This window comes from Orbicella franksi, chromosome 2 (assembly GCF_964199315.1).
Source record: "Orbicella franksi chromosome 2, jaOrbFran1.1, whole genome shotgun sequence".
NCBI lineage: Eukaryota > Metazoa > Cnidaria > Anthozoa > Scleractinia > Merulinidae > Orbicella > Orbicella franksi.
In genome coordinates, this window is record NC_138146.1 from 3,721,984 (window position 1) to 3,739,511 (window position 17,528).

Below are 17,528 nucleotides of genomic sequence, written 5' to 3' on the forward strand. Positions count from 1 at the left end.
TTTTTTTTTATATATCAACGCACTAAATAGTACTATGTGCGTTTTCAGCGACTTCATCTCATTAGTGCAGGATAAAATCGAGATGGGAAAATATATTGCTGCCACGTTGAATGGTGAAAGGGAATTTCGACAGAAGTGGAAATCCTTTCTGCTCAGTTAAGGGAAGTCTCTTATTAATTCGTTGCGAGTTTATTTCTTTTTCTTCTGTAAGTAATTACAGTGTATTGTAAGTCCTCAAGTAACGTAATTTGCAACCAAGTTATGCCATGTACTATAAATGATGTTCGCAAATAAGTAATTATTGCGTATTGTAAGTTAGTAAGCAAGTAACGTAATGCAAAGTATTGTAAGTTGGTTTTTTCATGTATTGTAAGTAATGTTTGTAAGTTATTAAAAGCATTAATTAAAATAAACGGCACGCAATGCATGCAGAAGCGATGACGTTTAAAAATTGCTCCTAGAAGATTGGAACATGAGCAGACAAAGTGATTACTAAACTTTTGGGTTAGAAATTCTAGGGGTTAACATTTAGGGTAGTCCATTGGTGGTTCATTCAAGTGATTCATGTACCAGGTCCATCTTGCTAGTCCATGTACTCGTACTAAGGGTCAGCGAAATGTACCAACCCAAATAAAAAGCACTCCGCTGAAAAGTTCCTCTCTCTGAAATCAACAACTTATTATCTTTAAAGATATTTGGCAAAGCTAATTACCTCACAGGAAATTAATTTGTTGTTTTAACCATATACTTGTCCAAGAGAAAATCATTTTCTCCTGACTTGTCATATCGCGTGTGCGACCCGATTGTCTACCTAAAATTCTATGTACCGAAGATATGTTACTATTAGTTTCCCCGTGAGCGCAAATTTATCCGACACTGTATAAACCAAAATCCACACCCAAATCTTCGTTTAAAAGCTGAAATTAAAAGCGCTCCGCTGATCCTACAAACAGCAAAGGAAAGCCGCAAAGTACAAGTTTCTCTATCTGAAATCGACATCTTATTATCTTTAAAGATATTTGGCAACGCTAATTACCTCACAGAAAATTAATTTGTTGTTAACCGTATTCTTGTCATCAATGAACATTCGTATTGTCTTTACCCTGACAAAACGATTATCGATTGTCCAATCACAACCACTTTTTCGTTGACAGAAAATATAAAACAGCACATTTCCAAAACTTCATAAAAAACCGCAAACTGCAAATGAATCGTACCCTGACTTCATTATCACTGCTGTAAACTGTATATTTCAGTGCTCATACAATGCTCATTCAATTACTTTCAAGACTGGCAAAAGTACAACTGCGCTACCAATCCGTAAATTTTATGTAGACCCTTCAGCTATCGCGTGTGCGACTTGCTTGTCTATCTAAACTTGTATGTATGGAGGACATGTTCTTATTATGAGTTTGCCCGTGAACGCAAATTTATCCGATACTGTTTAAACCAGTCCACCCCTAAATCGTCTTTTAAAAGCTCCAATTAAAAGCACTCCGCTGAACCTACAAACAGCAAAGGAAAGCAGCAAAGGAACTCCCAGAGTGCATTTCGCTTCCACAGGGGAATGAAAAGTGCGCGACATAAGCGCGTGGACATAAGTGCGACAAACTATGCGAAATCACTATCCAAAGGAATGCATGCGTGCCAGCATAAACCGATGACGTCACACAATACGTCATCGCTTAAAAAAGAGCGCGCGCTAAGGAAGAAAAATAGTTAAGTATGAAGATTGGCACCAGGTGCGCTAACTTCGTCTGCAGCCGTACTCTCTCGGATGCTCGGTGCCCCCATTTTTCTTGCAGTCAATCAATTCCTTTCCTGATTTTATCCATTTGAACAAAAAAACAGGAAAATTCTATCCCTGAGAAGTTACATTGAAATGATTCGCTTTTTCTGCTTTCGCGTGAGCGAAGGTTTTTTTGAATGTTGACGGGCAAAGCAATTACTTATTCTTTTTCTTCAGGTCTTTTCTACCTCAAGGAACGACATCAGCTCCAAACATCTAATTGATATACTTATTTGTGCTGAATTGAGTACATTTACCTGATCTATAATTTCACTAATGTAGCTTCATATATGGCCGATAGTTGAAAGCTAACATCGTCTTGAAAAAAGGAAAACCTTAAAAACGGATGGTCCTCAACGCGCGTTATCTCGAAAAGGAACATGGTGACCCTCATTTTTGTTTTGTCTTTTTGGCAAAAGTTGATCTTTGCCTTACTTCATGGTAAGTTTTTAAAAAATCTGTAGGTGGGAACATTTTGAGCACTGACGTATGTCCTTAACTATTTGTTTGTTCGTTTTGTTTTTTTCGTTTTTTTTTTTAAGCGTCTGTTTCCAAATTGATCCTATGTAATGAAAAGTGAGAAAAATTCCACGTATTATAAAAATTCTAACTGAAGTCCATTTGGGAGGGTGAACTCTTTTTATCTTCATCTAAAACTCCAAGGGTGAAAGCTGCATGGTTATACCTCTCAACTCAAATACGTTTTTCGATTGGAGGAGAATGTGTCACGTGTCATACGTCAAGACTCATTAGTACTTGGCTTCACACTAGAAGTTAAATTAAGTTTCAAGTAAGCACTTGGCTCAAGTGCACTTGAAAATCGCAAGTCACACTTTACAAAACTTTGGCCTAGTGGTTAGGGCGCTGGATTTGTAATCCGGGGGTCCCGGGTTCAAATCATCCTCCCTGCCACTAGATGGATTTGTGTTTGGTGGTCCCAAATTCAACTCCTTCAGCCTTTGTAAATAGCCAACTGATCAGCCTCCCATTAATTGGGATTTTTAACAAGTTTCTGTTTAGTTTACAATATTTGTTTGCTTATTTTCAATGTCCTCAATTAGCACAGTAGTGCTAAACACTTCGACACTTAAACAAAGTGATTTAATTTTTTTTTAAATTTCATGCATATCACAAATGCGATTGTTTGACGGTAAAATCGTGAAGAAATGTACATGGTTGTTTTGTTGCCAAAGAGTACATAGTAGCAACACAAAGGAACAAACGACATCTTCTGTATTTCTCTAGAATGGGCCAACACCGCAATTTTCGGCAAAGAAACTGCTGTAGGGCTTTAGCTAACCGAGACATGGATGCGCTATAGAAGGGAAACTCCCGCTGGCAACTGCACTACCCATCGCAGGTGCCAATCTAGCTTTGATCCTCCCTAATCCTTATTTCATGTAACGATCACCGAAAGCAAATGTCCTCGTTTGTGGGCAATGAGTTTCACAATGTTTCATATGACTCTCAGATCGTGCACCTTAAAATCGCGGCAAATCTTTGAGGCAGCCGGCTTCAAGCAAATCATTTTTCGCAGTTTGTTCTATTTTTAATTCGGAGGTATAACAAAACACAATGACTGACCCCACCGAAAACAGTGAGTTTTGTTTACCACAAATGTTAAAACCATTGACTAAACTATTATCATGTTTGCACAATAAGAAAATACTTATATCACAGTTTATTGTGACAGAAATTGGGCTCGGTTCAAGGAAATGCAGTTTCATTCAATTCGCAAGTCAAAATGTCAAACGTAACCAGTTATTACAGTCGTAAAAATGAATTTCGAACGGATTTAGAGATAAAGGAGGCTGAAAAAAAAGCCAAAACAATTGTGGCACGCCGAGCAGTTTTAAAAAACAATACGATGACTGCATGGATAGCCAAATGTAGCAGGTATGGCCAGATGGTCTTATGATCAGTGTCTCGTTAAATGCATGCATGTGATTGAGAGTACAGCAGATGTTTTAAAAGGCGGAACAAAAGGCGTTTAAAAGACCACTCGATCCAAGAAAATATAACAACTCTTAAACGAATTTCAACCTTTGGATTACTTAAGAAAGAAGCCAATGCAATGCTCGTACTCTTTATTGATACGACGGCTAGGGAATTCTGACCTTGTAAATAGGATGCAACCGATTTTAAATTCATAACTTGGGACTTATAATGCACGTTTGTGAGGCCTTATCAGGACCTTTCGGGATGCGGGATATTTGGGTAAGAAATAAGCGGGATATAGAATATTTTAGGGAACAAATTAACGGGATATGGGAAATTAAGATCAGATAAAACCAGATATCGAGAGAGATAAAACGTAGATATTTGTATCTGGACTTCTAGTCGGGATACAGGCATTTAGGCTAAAAATTAACGGGATGTGGGATAATCAGATGGCATAAATAAAATTCACGTTAATTCGCATTTCCGAAAAAAATGCCTTTTAAAGATGCGATAATTTAAGTTTTTTTTTTTTCATACTTTTCCTCTCGATCCGATCCGATTCAAACAAGAAATCACCATTAAAAATTTTTCACGTGTCGGGTAAAAATCCAACGACCTTTCGTCCGTACAATTGGAACGAACAAGACCTATCACAAAAACCCCTTTGTTTAACCTGAAGAGGCGTTTCTCATTGTCTGCATACATGTTCTTCGCTTGAGGTTGCCTAGGAATTGAGAAAACGCTTGGTCGATGTGTTATCATATCTCACTAGGTCAGCCCTACCGGGTTTCTGTACCGTTGTTTAATTGAACTTTTATTAATGCATGCACGAGGGAAGCCCCCTGCATTGTTAGATTAGCAGCTGTCGACACAATAAAACACCTTTCTCTCGCGGACTAATTGTCTGTTAAAAAGGCGAGCTGTTTTCATTGTTCTTCAAGAAGAAATTTAAGCGACTGGGGACTGAAGTTTCGATCTTAAACCTGATCCAGTCTTGAAAACTATTGATGCTACTTCTACCAGCAATTCCCCAAAATGGATTCACATAATTGCCGTGTCGATTATTAAGAGAATTTGATAATCACATAAGACCGTTTTCGCTCTGCACTCCTTTTTTTTGGCCACCCGTTTGCTTGACTCCCGTATTGTCCGAGTGAAAAAAGATAAAATCAAGATATTATTGGAAGTTTATTTTGTTAGCCGTAACGACAAATTTCTGCAGTCACCAACTGTAGCAGCAATTTCAGAATCGCTCTTTGAGAACGTAAACGTAAATTAAATAACAGTCGAAAATTTAATTTCTGGCTTGTACGTAGTTGCGGCCAATTTCTCCAGCGTTTGAGTTCCGCAATGTTTTTGTTTTGTTTTGTTTTGTTTTGTTTTTTTGTTTTTTTCGTGTTTTCTTTTGTAACGAGGTTTTCTGAATAGTTGGACCTCCTCTTTCTCGAAAACGGGAGTTAATTGGTCATAACATATCCAATTAAAAGTAATTTATTCCAAATAAGAAATTAAAGAATTAGCTCAGCACATTTCGGTCATCACTTTGTCGATACGCACGTCGTGAGCAGTTTGATATAAGAAGTTAAAATGCAGCCGTACAATGCAGAGCATCACTTCAGCTATTTCCAGTGTTGCTGTCATCCTAGGTCTACACCTTCCTTGAGTTATCCACAAACTTACGAACCTCAGTTCCAAACACAACTGCAGGTGAAGAAGCCATTTAAATCACCCTTCTCCATCGAGTCTCTTCTCGGAGGTGAGACAAGCCACGAATTGGCCGCCTTTAGCAGCCCTTCTACCAAGCAAGACACCTCGACATCCATTGCCAATAAACTAAAGGCGCTTGAGGAACGAAGACGAAGCAACAGTACCTCTGTGCCATACAGCTCGCGAGAGAAAACAACGGCAAGGACTTCCACAGAAATGCACACATCGCACCGTGGTGAGTCAAGTAAGTTGATTGATCTTTTTTTTTTTGGAATGACATAACTTCTTTCTGCAAGCAGGACTATATATCAGTCATTTCTTTTTTTAAAAAAAATTGTTTTATCCCTTCATTATAAGTGGCAGACTGTAGATTTGTATTCGAAGGAATTTTACAAAGCGGTCTATTTGCTTTATTTTTCGCTATATTTACGAATCCCAGATTATGTACACGTTACTTTGCAAATATTTTCGCCAATCAAATATCTTAACAGAGAAAAAAATTACACACCTAGTTATCTTGGGGAGAGCATTTCTATTCACCTCCAAGGAAATTAAAAGGAATTAGTTGAATATTATCTCTAACCGTACATAACGTGGACATTACTGGAAATGAAGTAGTACTTTTCACAACAAATTTGGCAAATTGACAGACCATTTTAAGTAACACTACATGTTTACTTTGTCAAATCACGCTTCGTATTTACACCACTTTGTTATAAATAAGGAACTAACAATGAAAAGGAAGCTCAATGTAGCTATGAAAATCATGGTTTTTCCGGCGGGAAATTACTGGGTGACGCAGAAGAAAAGAAGGGACTATTTCAGTTAATAACCATAGAACAAAAAAAAATACACGACTAACTGTCAGGCGAGCATTTATGCTATTCACAATTGAGCGAAAGTGCCAGAATGAGCTTCGTTCGAACTCCCTGAGAAATGTTTGCGAGTTCAGACACGAAATACACCGATTCGTAGACGATCACGAGTTACTTGAACTCATGTGAAAAACAGGTGGCGGTTTTTTTTTTTCTCATACAGACACGGTACATAGAAAGTTACCTGCTTAAGTGGACCGAGCCCAAACAATTCAAGAAAATGGGCTAACGGGCGGACACCAACGCCTTCTTACAGTTGTTTATACACCGAAAGCTGAGGCTATCACACCACGCAATAACCAAATAACAGTCGGTTAGCATTGATTTTACTAAAACCAATTTAATTTATTGACATGTAACAGATCATTTAGCTCTCAAAAATGACAATAGCTTAAACAAATATCTTAAGACACAAAGCGGCGTTTCTTTCCAACAGAAAAGCACTGTTTCACTGTAAGAACAAATAGAAACTGACCGCAGTTTTGTCCTGAAGTGTTTAGGAATCAGTATAATTGAGGAGAACGTGGACTTTATTGTTTTTATTGGTGATCCGGTTTACAAAGTAGAAGTCACCTTCATCAGGCCCAGATCACGTTTCTAGAGTTCAAATGTTTATACCATTTTCGAAATTAATCTGGAATTTTGAATCAAAAGACGCACATTGCGGCGTGACTAGGCAGAACAAAAATCATTAAAGAGAATCGAAATGTTTTAAACAAATTTGGGTCAATACGAAGATGTTCAATGATGGTAACGGGTGGATTTTAATTTCATATCGTTAATAATAAAGATGACAGTGTTTTTGTGTCTTTCTCGGTCATATCTTTATTGGCTAGTACACGAGCAAGTGAAAACACATTTTATTAGTCTTATCAGCCGCGGGCAACAAAATAATGACATTCCATATTTTCTTCTGTTCCTCCCCTGACAACGCTTGAGTAAAACAATTTCTTACAAAGAGATCGTGCTTACCGCGTGTAACGATGCACTCTTCCTTTTTTGATAAGAATATGTTTTATAAGAATATAGAGGCTGAAATTTGCGAAATTTTAAGGGTGTTTTAAGAATAACTCTTTGGCTGAGATTTTGAAAAGAATGTACTAATTTTGTGTGTTAAAATTTTGTAAATACGATACAATTATATGGTTTTAACTAAACCGTATAAAATTTTCCTTTCTCTAAACGGCAAGACTAGCCAAAAAGCAACAAAAACAGCACTAGCCGTATGTTCGATGATAATTATAACATTTCTGCAAGAAGTTATATCAGGCTATAATGGCTGCAAAATTACTTTAACGCTATCCATGCAGCCACCAAATACAACCGAAAACAGAAATTTCATACGCTATAGTCTAAGAATATTCACAAGAATATTTTTGGCCTAAAATCTACAGAAAAATAAGAATATTCAGCCACGGCAGGAAAAACAATGTTCTCATTTAAAAGAAGAGCGTTCTTTATCCGATGTATATATTTTCTGAATGAATGTATTATAAAATATCCCAGCTCCATTGAAAATACGTGCCTTTGTTGTTAGAAACAATTTCTGTCTTAATAAAAACTAGGAACGGAAAGCTAAACATATGGGAATTTTGTTTTCATTTTCTGTTGCGTGGCAAGTCCACTCGGTAAAGATAAAATTATTCTAGCAGTTGTACATATTTCCGAACTTGTAAGGTGTGAAAAATTTCAGCCAAGTTTGTGTTTTGGTCTAGCTAATTCAGTGTTCCCTAATTTCTTACCTCACCATGCTTTTCTTATATCCACTCAAATCAACAATGTTCAAAAGAGCCGTTATCATCATTGTCTATTGTGACTTTTAACTGATTTCTTTGCCGCGGTGTACTATGTGTTACTAATCGGTTAATTCTTTTGAAAGACCCAAGTTCGTTACCTTACAAACATTAAAAGGCATCGCTAAACCCCTCGAAATTAATTATTTCGAGGAACAGAGACACCGGATTTATATTAATTCCGTTAATCTGTTTCTTGCCAGGTCTCGCTATCGTGAATTGGTAAAACAATAATTTCCTTTTTTTTACAACGTTAGCCGTTGGGCAAAATTTTTCTACGACAATTTCAAAAGAACTGTTTTTATAGAGGCAAACAAAACGAAATTATTGAGTTTGTGCAATGTTAAATGACGGAAAATGGCCGCATATTTTGGCAGACGAATGATGCGTCCCAGAATTACAGTTGAACAGACTAACGCTAAATCTGTTAAGGTAATTTCAAGACAGTGGCACCAACATTTTCAATTTTCCACCAGTGGGTGGTATCTTTTCATTTCTCTGCCCTATTGGACTTTCCAACTTAACTCGGAAAGAGCCGGTGAACAATTGAGCAAAATTGTCGTCTGTTTCGAAAGTCTCATATTTAATTTATTAGTTAAACAATTGGTCATTTGAGAGTGACAGAGCTTATTTTCTATTCATCCTCCAGACCAACCAAGTCGTTAGGCTCGTCTTCACATATTATTAAAATATCTCCCAAATACATCATGTGTCTTTTATGAGACTTGCGAATGGCTGAAAATGTCACTTTATAGATATCTATTTGTCAAATTTGTATCTCTTATCAGGATAACTCGGGGCTAGAGCTGACTCTTTCTGATTATTTTTCTAGATGACAAGCCCGTGGACCCTGTTCCAAAGGAAAACCCTAGCTTTGTGTGTAATCATTTCAAGCATAAGCGACCCCGCACCATGTTCACCTTACCTCAGCTGCAGAGGATGGAGCGGGAATTTATGCGCCGCCAGTACATCACGGGTAGTCAGCGGGTGCAGTTAGCCGAGGAACTCCAGCTGAGTGAGACTCAGGTCCGCGTTTGGTTCCAGAACAGGCGAATAAAATGGCGTAAAGAAATGATTAAAAGGCAGCTGTTTAATGGATATTAAGTTACAAACAAGAAAAAAACAATGTCACGACCTTATAAGGTTGGAACATTTCACTTTGGAAAAGTCTTCAATAAGCTCTTTTCTTTTGAAAACCCATAGAGCTAGTGTAAAACACATTATAAACAAGTTATCACATTTGTAAGGAAGCTACCCACCATATGTAGAACTGGAAGGTTAGAATGACTCTTTGCAGAATGATAAATAATGCCACATGGAAGAACGGCTTGATCTTTCAATTCAGTTAATTGAACGGCAATACAATAGGAATTAATCCATGGACTTAAAACGTAGAAGTTAGGCACCTTGTGGATTAAGTAAATGATACCGTACGGAAAGTGCCGCTAGCTTAACAGTCTTTATTGACTGGTGATATAATAGGATTTAGATTAGAGCCACTAAATCTGACTTATAAAGGTTAAACAAACATTTTGTTATGCAGTAGAATAAACGGAGCTGCGAAGAAAGTATTGCTCAATATACATATTCAAGAGAAAATGAGGTGTCTCTTGACATATTTCATTTGAAAAGTCAAATAATAGGGATTCATCGCATTACCTGAAAAGTTAAGAACAACTTGTGGGCGCGGGCGATAAAAGCACTGCTCCATGGTTCATTTCAGTACTACTGCTCTACTGAGCTTTCACATTACTTGGGCGGTGATAAATGCGAGGTTAATTTAAGTACCGTCTGAGTCACTCTGTAACTGATTCTTTTAAGTAATTGTCAATGCGTTATGCTAGACAATGTGAAGGGCCCCTCTGCTATTAAGTTGGTGTGTCATCATCCAATGATTCTATCGACGATTTTGCTTTATCAGATGGTAACAGACGATACCTCCCCACCCCTTACTCGTCAGTCCTCGAATTAGTTGACTCAAGAAAAGGAAACAAACTCAGCGACTTTGTCAAATTCTGCCAAACGTCTAACTAATAAACCCTGACTGATTAAAATACGACCCAGACAACGCAATCTGTGAGGTAAAGATAAACAAACGGTGAATTTTTTATTTTTTATTTTTTATTTTTACAAGGGCCTGTTCAATGAAGAAACTCTCAAGCATAAAAGTAACGAATTCCAGAAAATCTTACCAGCTTTAGAAGGTTGACCACCTTGAAATAATATCTTTTAATCGAAATTCATTTTAACTTAAGGGATGGTGAATGCTTTCTTCAAGTTCAATCTTCCAAAGGTGTGCTTTGCACATGTGAGTGTTTTCTACGCAGCACATAGAACACCTCTAAATACCAATATCTTACTCATATTCCTGTCTTCAACAGAGAGGATTTTGTTTTAGATTTTTGTCGTTTTCTTAAGATGTTCAGTAAAACTATAGTTGAATAAGTTTACCATCAGAGTAATGACACCCCTGTAACCAAGTACTACCTTTGAATTGGAGCCAGTTACTGATTGCACTACTACGCGATTTCACTTCTACACTTTTTCCTTTTTCCAAAATACAAGTACGGCCTGAGTAACGACAATGGAATGTATGTTCTGATTGGGCGTTTCAAAGGCGCGAAAACTTCTAGCCGGACGGTCAAAAAAAAATAAAAATATACCGGGACTTCGCCTCTTGCGCAATGAGTGTTTGTCAAAGGAGGTCTGGTAACGAGGTAACGCTTGCTCTTTTCCAGTCTTCCGAGAGCTCTCATGGAATCCAAAATGGCGGCGAAACGGGAAAAAGTTTCCCGCAAGTGTGGACGCTTAACATTCTTTTCCTCGTTGATGGAGTCATGAAAAGAAAATGGTTCTACTTTCAAAGCACCTAAGTCGTTGTACTGGAGGTATCTTATCTTTGCGCACAGGAATCGACGACCAGAAACTCAATGGAACGTTTGAAAGTGTTGCTGTTCACTTTACGTTCTCTAACGTTCAACTCGGTAACTTCGCGAGCAGCTGCTCTTGACACGATATTTGAACCTGTGTTTTGGATAGTTGATCACTTTGTTAGGATCCTTGGACCGGTGAGCAGTTCTTAATGAAACAGATGACGTATACGTATTGATCGACAATTTCATTTTATATAAGAACTGATTGATATAGTGGCTCTGGGGGTAGGGGTGGGGTGGATAGAGGCTAAGGGATTGGAATGGGGGGCGTAGTGAATCTCCAATTCACACTTGATTATGGGTGCCAAATATCTACACACCATGCTACACACTCTGTACATATAGACAGTCTTTGTGATTGATGTTTTTCTATCTTCTCATAACCTGTCTGCTTGCTATTGTCTTGATATTGAAAGGAGAATGTTAATGTTCATCACTCTCTTGGGAGTTGTAAACATTTTTAAGTTTGATATCCTAAACCAGTTTATAAGTGAGGACGGCATAGTCGAGCATAACTATAATATTATTGCAATCGTCGCTGTTGGTCTTTCAAACAAGAGACTCAACACCTTATAATATTTACAATACATATGCGTACATTACTTACAATACTAATACAACTACCTACTCTACTTACAGTATTACATCTACTTACACTTCAGTATTTTATACTGATTTCTACACGTACCTACAGATTACCCAAAAGTTACATTACAGTCACCATTGCCTATTGTTGTCTTGTCTATAACTGTCTCTTGTAAAGACAAATTATTTCATTCATCAAAAGAGAAGTGCGAGAGGTAATGTCTGCATCTCCGCATGAAGGGACTAGGGTATTTCTACTCCCCTTTGGATGGGATGCTAGTCCATTGCAGGGCTATCCCCAGCGTTAAATCAATAGCTAATGCACTGTCCTTTCCATGCATTCCTCATATGCATTGTTGCTATGTTGTATGTTTTGAACAGGCTTTTGTTCTTCTTGTGATTGGCCTGACAGCATCAGTGGTGGTAATTTATTATGCCTTCCTGTTGCCCGTAATTCTGGAATACAGCACCCCATGGGTAGTACTTCATCTGGTAACAGCTCATTGGCTTCTTATCAATATTATCTTCCATTATTTCAAAGTTGTCTTCATGTCTCCAGGAAGAGCACCCCAGGTAACCTAAAGTCTGCGTAGCAACTTAAGCAATAGCTTAAGTTGCTATTTAAGTATGCAGATTTGTATCCCCATAATTGTATTCATTTATGGTAAATTTCAATAATTGTACCTGCAGCAGGATACAAATCTAGATGACTTGAAAAGTGGGAAATCTCACCTTTGCAAGAAATGTAAGTGCACATGTATATAAGAAATATGATTTAGCCTGTCCATAAACCTTCATTTCTTGCTATGAGTTATGTTTTTTGAAGAGTGCAAGCAATGCAAGAGCAAGAGCAGCCATGAAAGGGGTGCAAAAAATTAAGCAACTGTGGACTTCTTTGGAAAAAAGAGACTTTTTTTAGTCCCCTCCCCTATGTTAACACCTTGTCATTATCACCTCCACCCTTGCTCCCCAAATTAAATGGAGCAAGTTACATATGAAAGGATCAGAATACAAAACAACCAGCACTGGTGATACCACCACTGATATTCAGAACAAAAATAGAAGAAGAAGCTTTCTTGCCAGATGGTATATTATTTATAGAATACAAACATGTACTTACAGTGGATATAACATGTAAGTGTGTATTTTAAAAAATAACAAACTCAATCAACTTAATCAATTAAAAGGTAAAAATGTATTGGCATTGGTTGACCGCTTTTGATAATGTAGAACCATTTGTTTGATTAACGTGTCACCATATGTTGTGAACTGAAATGTAGGGTATCAAAATTGTGACGGGTTCTCCCCAACAAGCCCAAAAGGGCTTGTTGAAGGCTCCCACCTCTTTTGAGTTACTTGTGTTGTACATATACCATCTAATTATGTTGATAATATTCCTGTTGCAAAATGAAGATGATGGATGTTTGAATTCTTCCATGCGTTTTTGCTTATGTCAGTACCTCTTCAAATATGATATAAAAGTCATAAAAATTCATGTAGATGTTCATACTTGTAGAGTCATGTAATATACAAGATACCTTGCAGGACACCCAAATTTACATGTATGTACATTTTCATGTAGCCATCAGTTTTAATTTACTGACTCTTTGAACTGATTTTAGGCATTCAAATTAAACCTGCAAGATCTCACCATTGCTCAATATGCAAAAGGTGAGGGACATCTCAGTAACCATTTACACAGTGATAAATGACTAGAATAGTCCCTTTTAAGTTATACATTTTAGGGGTTAAGAATGCAGTTTTGGTACCTGTTAGGGTGGTCAGCCCCAAAAGGTCCACAGCTGGAGCTTTTGCAGTACCTTTTAGGGTATTGAGCTGAAAAACTATGAAAGGAGATAATGTGTTGTTTCAAGCCACACCCACAAAACAATATCTTGGTACCTCTTAGGGGTTCTTTTCAAAATATCGAGCACCCCCCTGTCCTTTTTATATGGGGGTTCCCCCCTTAGGGCCTCAGTTTGATTTCTGTTGTGGTCTGAGTGATGATTAATTTTACTTGTAGCTAATTAAAATTAAAACAGTTAGTCATGATGGTCCAGGAAGAAATATCTAAATTGCTTGGTTGATGGAACTCTCTCCAAACCTTTAGTTAAGGTGTGTGTATTATTAATAACTTCCTTTTCGTATCCACCTCTTATTCACTGAAGCTAGGAACATCTGGAGAGGGTATATGTTGTTTGGAAATGGCACATAATTTAAAGTTCTAATAGTTTGACAAGATTTGTATCAAATTAAAATTAGATTTACACATAGAGTACAGTAACAACATGAGTGTGCAATTGTACGTCACATATCTTTAATTTACATAATACAATTGAATTTAATTGAACGTTGTACTTTTCCTGTCAAGGTGTGTTTTAAAGATGGATCACCATTGTCGTATCCTTTATGTATTAACTGAACTAGACAATTACTGTGAAACTGCTGTTAAGCAGACCCCATATTAAGCGGCCACCCTCTATTAAGTGCACACCAGTTTGATCAGTCCCAAAATTTTCTTCCCACATTTACTGTAAAATAAACCTGCATTCAGCGGAAACCTTTGTTAAGTGGACATGGACACCAATATTAAGCCATTTTGTTGCACAAAACCTGCAATGAGCAGGCATTATAGAGCTTTTTACTTCTAAAAGCTCAGCTCAGACTCCTTTAACATTGTTTAGCAATGTCATTTTAAAACTTAATCTAGACTTAATTTTCAGTCTAGATTATTCTGACCAGATTGATGCACTGACTGACTGGACATTGTGCTATGAGCAGTCTTACACTGACTGTGCTACACTGTGTTATAAAAGGGTTGATAATTAACCATTAGAATATTACACAATATGTTAGAGCCTACTTAGAGCAGACACCCTGTATTAAGCGGACATCGGTGAGTTTCCTAAGGGTGTCCGCTTAATACAGGTTTCACTGTATGAAAAATTTGGCTGCTAAGGATTTAAAAGTTTTATTGATGCTTACTGAAGAATTATGCAAGAAAATTCATGGTCCTGACTCCCTAGTATCACTTTTCTTCTTGGCTAGTAGAACAGAGCTTCCATACATATGTACGTACTATAGCATTGTCATTTTTTTTGTAGTTATTGTAGCAGGCCAGAGATGGATTTGTTGTTAGTCAGGATTAGTGAATGCCAACTGGTGTAAAGTTTGCAGCAAATAATTTACAGAAGACTAAAATTGCAAGCTGCTGGTAAATATTAACAGGGCTAATATGTTGCACTTGACATAATTATTTATAAATGAATGTTTTGTAAGTGGCATCTTAAAATATTTTGGTTCATGTAGCTAGTGAATTGGCGTGTAGGTAAAATGTTGACTAGGCTTACATATCTAGAGATACGTTATTTTCAATTAACAATCAAACAGTGGCTACCAAAAAGGTGATTATAAAACTTTGTATATGTACTTCCAAAAAAAACTGAAAGCACAGTTGACGAGCATGCCTTATCAGTTGGTCATCTCAATTCTGATTAAGATCTCCGAATGGGCTGACAAATGACTGGTAACTATGAATCCTGTTAAATCTCTCGACTTACTGAAGAACATGACAGTCTGTCCCATGAGTCCAGCAATTCACTCACTAGGCCACTGTCTACTACATATATTGACATTCTAGTAGGGGTCTATAGTCAGTTAGATCCAATTTAAGTTGTCACAATATATTGAAACGAAGACTTCAGTCCATCTACTCATTGGTCTTTGAATGTTCATTGGTGCCATTCAAAGACCAATTTGTTAATGGACTAAGCTTGATTTGTCCTTCATGTATACCTATGTTATTGTGTACATAATGTAACTACTGAACAGTATTTTTTAATAAAATACATGTATTATTGAAAAGTTTAATTTATATTAGTGGTTTCCTTGACCTTATTTACACTGTAACAGCATGGATAAATAACTGTGTTGGTCATTTCAATCACAGATATTTTATATCATTCTGTATATTCATGTGCCTTGGTACAATTTATGTTACCATTAGTTCCAGAAATATTTTCATCAAACACTTCTTTCATGACTGGGTAAGATTCGTTAGAATATTTAATTACTCATCTTGACACTATAGATTGAATTTGGTCGTGAAAAACAACATTTGAAATGTTACATCTTCAGGGACAATTAAATCCTGATCAGCATTTCCTAGGACACATTGTACAGATAGCAGTCTGATCAAGAGAAAGTTAGCAGGGGTTTCATTAATGTTTTCAACAGGAAGGCAAAATGGTTTTCACAGGTGGGCAAACATTTTGTCATGAACAGATCATCTTTTTTTAGAAAAACGTTCCCGAAGATGGTCAGACCAGGTGGGCAAAATCATCCTCATAGGCGGTTAATTTGTCAGGTGCCCAGGCGCTAATGAAACCACTGAGTTACTGCAGTAGTGGCTCTAAATTATCAGACTTGTGAGAAATGTTCCATTTAGCATATTATTTTTCAATTTTTTCAAACAGAATTTCACATTCCAGCCAAGCGCTAATAGTACCGAGGGACAAAATGCCTCTGTTTTAATCTCCAAAGTTAGAGTGAGTGAATGGCAAATGTAAGCTATGTACAAGTGAACTACATGTACATGTATTAAATAACCTCCCTTAAAAGTATACCTTTAAAAATGTGAATCTTATTTCTTAAATGACAGACTGATCAAACACAATGAATCACAAATTTTCAGCAAGAGACTAATGACAGAAAAATCATTTGTTTACTGACTTGCATGGTAGATACAGTGGAACCCCACCTTACAATCACCTTGATAATACGGTCATCTCATTATTACAACCACTTTTTTCGTCCTTTTGGCAAAATGCCCATGGATACATTTTCTTATAAGAAAACCCTGTTAATGCAGCTACTCCATTTTTTTGTTTTGTTTTGTTTTTGTTTTTGTTTTTGTTTTTGTTTTTGTTTTTGTTTTTGTTTTTGTTTTTGTTTTTGTTTCTGTTTTTTATTATATTTATCATATTTATCTATTTTTTTTCAGCTACCCCCTATCAATGGGGTAGCTGGAGGGGGGCGGGGGGGAGGGGCAGCTACCCCATTAATACAGCCAACAGCCACATTTCAAAATCCTGACCTGTATAATCCTTAATTTTACCCCATTTATACAGCCACTCGAACCAGTTATGTTCATCTTTCCAATTGTTAATATTTTGTACACTGATTTTTTTAAAATTATGTCATTCTTCATTCCGGATGCTTATTAAAGAACAGTTGTTTAGAAGTGGAATTGTGATCTTTCTGTTTAGCCCTTACTCAGTTTAGACCAGTCATGAGGTATGACCCTGCCCTGTTAATTAATACGGTCAAATTCTCATGCCCCATTAATTGGAGGCCATATTAACTGGGTCCCACTGTACAAGTACATTCTGTTAGTAGCCATATAGCCTTAAAGGGGCTCAGTCACAGTTTGTGCATATTGAAAATTTTAGCCTCATTTTTTTCAAATTTGTCATTTGTAATCCGTGTTTATCTTTAATCTTCCATCCTTAGCCACCCTTGTTCCTTTATGCTTTGTCATTATGTCTTTGGTGTTTTTCTATCTTATTAAACTGCTATTTTTAGTTTTCCTACCATTTAAAGGTAATTTTGTTTGTGGCCAAAATGACTCAAAATACCGTGACTGAGCTCCTTTTACAAACCATCAACCTTACCAGCTTCTACATACACCCCTTAAATTTATAACAGGCCTGGCAAACAATCATAGTTGCAAATTAATTGAGGCTGATAACAATGCTTGTCACTGCAAAGTCTGTAATTTTTCTGGAATTAACAGCTGTAATAGGCTTTATTTTATTAATAGCAATAATATGAAATAATTTTGTTTCAGATAAGAAATTATTACCATAGAGGAGACAGTGCTTCGGAGTCTGAACACAATGGCATT

General features: G+C 36.9%; 2 protein-coding genes across 4 annotated transcripts in view; both read left to right on the forward strand.

Annotated features, from left to right (window-relative positions):
• Positions 1 to 5,254: 5,254 nt before the first annotated feature.
• On the forward strand, positions 5,255 to 9,702 carry LOC145467798 (uncharacterized). Of its 2 annotated transcripts, none has more exons than XM_081451389.1 (2): positions 5,255 to 5,681; positions 8,938 to 9,702. In XM_081451389.1, exons 1-2 carry the CDS (start codon positions 5,318 to 5,320, stop codon positions 9,207 to 9,209), a joined length of 636 nt encoding a protein of 211 aa, XP_081307515.1. In that variant the 5' UTR covers positions 5,255 to 5,317; the 3' UTR covers positions 9,210 to 9,702. The 2 variants fall into 2 exon arrangements, with proteins under 2 accessions (XP_081307515.1, XP_081307525.1); XM_081451399.1 differs by having other exon boundaries at positions 5,255 to 5,672.
• A 789-nt stretch (positions 9,703 to 10,491) lies between these two features.
• The window catches only part of LOC145477762 (palmitoyltransferase ZDHHC16B-like), an 11,421-nt gene continuing 4,384 nt past the window's right edge, over positions 10,492 to 17,528 (forward strand). The window contains exons 1-8 of one of the 2 annotated variants that reach the window (XM_081455579.1): positions 10,492 to 11,173; positions 12,005 to 12,196; positions 12,314 to 12,368; positions 13,246 to 13,294; positions 13,995 to 14,023; positions 15,536 to 15,669; positions 16,099 to 16,170; positions 17,472 to 17,528. The exon at positions 17,472 to 17,528 is cut by the window's right edge and continues 147 nt beyond it. In XM_081455579.1, coding sequence (XP_081311705.1) covers positions 11,036 to 11,173; positions 12,005 to 12,196; positions 12,314 to 12,368; positions 13,246 to 13,294; positions 13,995 to 14,023; positions 15,536 to 15,669; positions 16,099 to 16,170; positions 17,472 to 17,528 — 726 coding nt within the window. In that variant the 5' untranslated portion in view covers positions 10,492 to 11,035. The remainder of the gene's footprint in view (positions 11,174 to 12,004; positions 12,197 to 12,313; positions 12,369 to 13,245; positions 13,295 to 13,994; positions 14,024 to 15,535; positions 15,670 to 16,098; positions 16,171 to 17,471) is intronic. The other variant, XM_081455578.1, reaches the window with a different exon arrangement.